This window comes from Nothoprocta perdicaria, unplaced genomic scaffold (genome assembly GCF_003342845.1).
Source record: "Nothoprocta perdicaria isolate Ctin4 unplaced genomic scaffold, notPer1 scaffold_54, whole genome shotgun sequence".
Classification (NCBI taxonomy): Eukaryota; Metazoa; Chordata; class Aves; order Tinamiformes; family Tinamidae; genus Nothoprocta; species Nothoprocta perdicaria.
The window spans coordinates 3,293,314-3,297,576 of NW_020455799.1; the positions used below are offsets into that span (position 1 = coordinate 3,293,314).

Below are 4,263 nucleotides of genomic sequence, written 5' to 3' on the forward strand. Positions count from 1 at the left end.
CGCGGGGCGGCCGCTCGCTGTCCCGCGGGGGTTCGCTCGGGAGGCTGCGCCCGCGCCCTCACGGTGCCTCGTGTCTTGCAGAGCCACGAAGAGGAGGACAGGAAGGTGAGGAGGAGAGAGAAGAACCGCGTGGCTGCCCAGAGGAGTCGCAAGAAGCAAACTCAGAAGGCGGATAAGCTGCACGAGGTGGGTGGGCGCTCGCGGGCTCGCGCCGGGCGCGGGACGTGTCCCTTAGCGGCGCTGCTCGAGCCGCCGTGGGGCTGGCGTCGCGCGAGGCGCCCTCGTGGGGAGCGGGTGCGAAGCGGCGCCGGGAGCAGCACCAGCCGCGCAGCGCCTTGCTCTTGTGCAGGGCGCCGGAGCAGCCACGGAGCCGCAGTGCCACCCGTGGGCGCCCAGGGCCACGGSCGAGCCCGCGTCTCGCCCTGCCCTTGCGCCGCGGCGAGCGGCCGCCCGCTGAGCGGGCTCGAGGCTCCAGCGGCAAAGCGGAGCCTTTCCTGGTGTGGAGCCCCGTGGGTTGGCTCTGTCAGCGCGGGAGTGCTTCACACCTCSCAGCAGAGTGGGGCTGGAGGAGAAGGACCCTGCGCCTTCCTGCGGCGGTCTCCGTTTAGATCTGCTCCAAACTGGTGCTGTGGGGCAGAAATACCCAGCTGAGGAGGCTTCTTAGGAACTCCAAAACCCCGCACGCAAGAGCTCAGCTCACCCCTCACATAAGAGTGGGTGTTTCACGTACACATGCGACTACTTGGTTCTTCCAGAAACTCCTAACGCTTCTTCTCAGTGTCACAGTGCGTGGAGGCTTCTTGTGTGCCCCATGCAGAGATTAGAGTTGCTTTTTGCTGCCTCTGGAACTGCTGTCATGCACGAGTGTGTTGGCAGCACTTGAGGTAGAGGTTGGTGCTGCTGCTACTGCTGCGGCCACTGCTGCGCCGGTCACGCCGCTCTGGACGTTGAGAAGTCTCCTCTGCCCCACAAGGTGGAAGGATCTGCCAACAGGAGGCAGTCTCAGGAGTTTTGGTTTTGCTTTTTCCCAGATCTGAGTCAGCACCTGAGAAAGCCGGTTGCAGGGAACTTCTGGAAAGGGGTAACCCCGGGCTTTCGTGGAATCGGCACTGACGCGTGTCTCATCCAACAGCCTTTCTGCTGCACCCGCTGCGCTGCCACTGAGTTGCTCAGTCATGTTGGGGWTAGGGGGCAGGCAGGTTTTCCCGGGGGAAGGAGGTTTTGTTGCATAATGTCAACTTGTAGCATGGCAGGTTGSTATTCTCTTCCCTGAAAATAGTATGGATTAGCTGGGGAGTAACACTGGGGGTGCTTGGGGCAAAAGGAGGTGATCAGAGCCAGAGTGAGGGACGATCGGCTCTGCTGCAGTTTGGCTGTGCTTATRCTTAGGAAGATCGTGCCTGTTTTATTCTGGGCTTGCGAGAGGTGGTGGGTGGTGAGAGAGTGTGAGGAGGGCAAAGGAGCCTTCCTGCCTGCGAGAGAGGGGAGGCTGTGCGGAAACTCCTGAGCTGGCAGCCAGCACCGCCGTGACCGTAGCACCAGCACTTGCTCCAAGGTAGCCCCAAGGGTCCCAGCTACAGCAGACACYCCTGCATCCAGCATCCAGGCTGGATGAGAAAGGCAACCAACCCTTGTCCTCCAGCCTTTGCACGGGGCACACAATAAACCTCCACCACACTGAGATGCTGAGAAGAAGCGTTCAGAGTTTCTGGAAGAACCAGATAGTCGTGTGYGTATGTGAAACACCCACTGTTACTGTGAGGGGTCACCCGTGCACGGAGTAGCTGTTCTCTCGTGTGTGGGGGTTCTGGAGTTCCCAAGAAGCTTCTTCAGATGGGTGTTGCTTCTTCGCAACACTGTTTTGGAGCTGATATAAACTGATGCCACCAGAGATGGGGCCGTGAAGAAGAGAAGGGGAGCAGAAGAGAAGGGGAGCAGAGGCATTCGTGAGGAAACCCGAGGAGCCCTGCGTGAGCGGCTCTCCCTGTTTCCTGGTAAACAGGTCTCCTGAAGCACGTGTAGGCTTCGAAGTTTGCTCTGGAGCTCCTCAGGGAGGTGGGACTGAGCGGGTGAGCACTGAGCCGCAGCCAGCAGGCAAGGACACCTGCGGGCTTTCCATGGGCTGCATCTGACCCTATAGCACTCCGCCCTTTGGGGCGAGCAGCCCTGGCAGCAGAGGCGCTTGTGACTTGCAGTCCTCGCAGAAATGTGACGCGTGTCCCAGGTGTACAAGGCAGAGCCTCTGCGAGCTCCCCTGCCGCCAAGGGCAGCAGCTTCATCCCCAGAGCCGCCTCCGCACGAGAGCAGCCCTGGTGGTGGTGAGCGGAGGCCCTGCTCCGGGTCTCTGGTGGCCAGGCCGAGCTGGCGCTCGCCGCCTAGGCCGGCCCGTGGCTCCCCACGCAGGTGTCCCGGAGCCGTGGCAGGGCGGAGGGGAGCGGCCGCCCCAGCGCGCCGTGCGGGGCGCAGCGCCGCCTAGGCCGCCCCTGCGCTCCCCGCCATGGCGGSACTGCCCTTTCCTCGCCAGCCGGCCCGGCCCCGGGGCTTCCCGGCACCAGGGGCACTCGGTGCTTTCGTTTTCACGCGCCGCCTGTGGGGGCGGCCAGGGCAGCTCTGACCCCCTCAGGGTGCAGCCACCTGCACCCCCAGCCCTGGGCTTCCCCGGGCCTGCTTAGGTGGCCCCCGGCACCTCCTCATCCTCGGGGCCACGGAGGAGTCGCCGCCCTGTCAGGCTGTAATTCACTCACCGGTTCAGGCACCAGGGTTTGCCTAAGGGTGCGTCTTTCCTGAGCATTTTGCACATCTGGAATAAGCAGAAACAGCACTTTTTGTCTGGGGTGACCTGGGTATGTGCAAGGTGGAAGCACTGAAAGGAATGTTTTGACTATGTGTAGGCTCCTTTTTATTTTCTTCTCCTTCCAGGAGTATGAATCTCTTGAGCAAGAAAATACCTCCCTGAAGAGAGAAATTGGAAAGCTAACAGATGAAATGAAACACTTGAGTGAAGTGTTGAAGGATCATGAAAAGATCTGTCCACTATTGCACTGCTCCATGAACTTTGTGACCGTACCGAGGCCTGATGCACTCACCAGCTGCCTGCCGAGATGAGAGCTCTCCTTGATCACCTTGCAGTGAGGGCTAAGGCACCCATCAACGGGGAAAATTTGAACAACTGCCTACCTGCAGTGCGGGTCTGTCTTCAAAGAGGACTGCACTTGACACACAGGTCTTCTCCATGTCGAAATCCTATAGTCTTCGAAACACCAGTATGGAAAAAARCTTGGAAGGCGACTGCCTCTGGCAGCATGCGGAGGCCGCGGGTTTGTGTTCAGCAATGTCCAAGCAGGCTGCAGCCCACGAGCGCGGCGTGGGATGCAGGTGCAGGAGAGCACCGGGCGCCTCTCTCCTGTGCGTCCACCGCTAGTGACTCTTGGGCAGTTGTCATCCTGAGAGATCCTATTCTGGCTGCTGTTCTTCTCTAAACGGGTTTGGTTAATAAAAGCAATGGCCTAGCTTTATGATGTTCTCCACCTCATTCAATTTATAATGTCTTCTGAACATCTCTGCTTTTACTTACTGGTCAAAGCCAAAGTCTACTGCTAATCTTCCTGCCAGTTGTTTTATTGCTTGCTTATCACCACTTCWGTGCTTCCTCTTTTGAAGTGTGGTCAACAAAGGAGGTTTGCCAGTCCTTATTTCTTTACTACCTATCATCATCCACCTAATAATGTGGGTTCTCCGGGTGTTTTATATCGTAAAATATAGTTCAACCAATTTCACCTGATGATTGCCTGGTCTATGTGGTGGAAGACCTAAGTATTTCTTTTTTTGCTGTTTTAAAGCTTTGTCTTAAAGAACCAATTTTAAATTTGACAGATTTATTGTATCCACTGGAAATTAGTAAGGGGTTGGTTTGATTTGGGGGAGATATTTTGTGGGGAAGAGTTGAGGTTTTGTTGGTTTGTTTTTGTGTTTTTGATCATGTGATAATAATCCTTTCCTTTTATTTGGCATGGTGCTTTGGGTCTGGCTTCTGAGGGTAGCATACAGTCAGTTTTGCTATGCATTTTGCTCTGTATCCCCACTGAGATATTTGGATAACTGTTTGTAAAAGAAACAGTACAATTTAGTGCTTTTTTTTCTGGAAATGAATTATTGCAATGTTTCTGAGATGTACATTGAAAAAAATCCAAAGTTCTTACTTTCTCTGAAGCTYCTTAGCAGTGTCAAGCACTAGAAATGTGAATGCTGTAGCCTGGGCAAAGA

At 56.3% G+C, this 4,263-nt stretch overlaps 1 protein-coding gene across 1 annotated transcript in view; it reads left to right on the plus strand.

The window, feature by feature from the left end:
* BATF3 (basic leucine zipper ATF-like transcription factor 3) overlaps positions 1 to 3,921 on the plus strand; it is a 5,376-nt gene extending 1,455 nt beyond the window's left edge. The window contains exons 2-3 of the mRNA XM_026048398.1: positions 82 to 186; positions 2,920 to 3,921. Of these exons, the coding sequence (XP_025904183.1) occupies positions 82 to 186; positions 2,920 to 3,105 (291 nt within the window). The 3' untranslated portion in view covers positions 3,106 to 3,921. The remainder of the gene's footprint in view (positions 1 to 81; positions 187 to 2,919) is intronic.
* Positions 3,922 to 4,263: the final 342 nt, after the last annotated feature.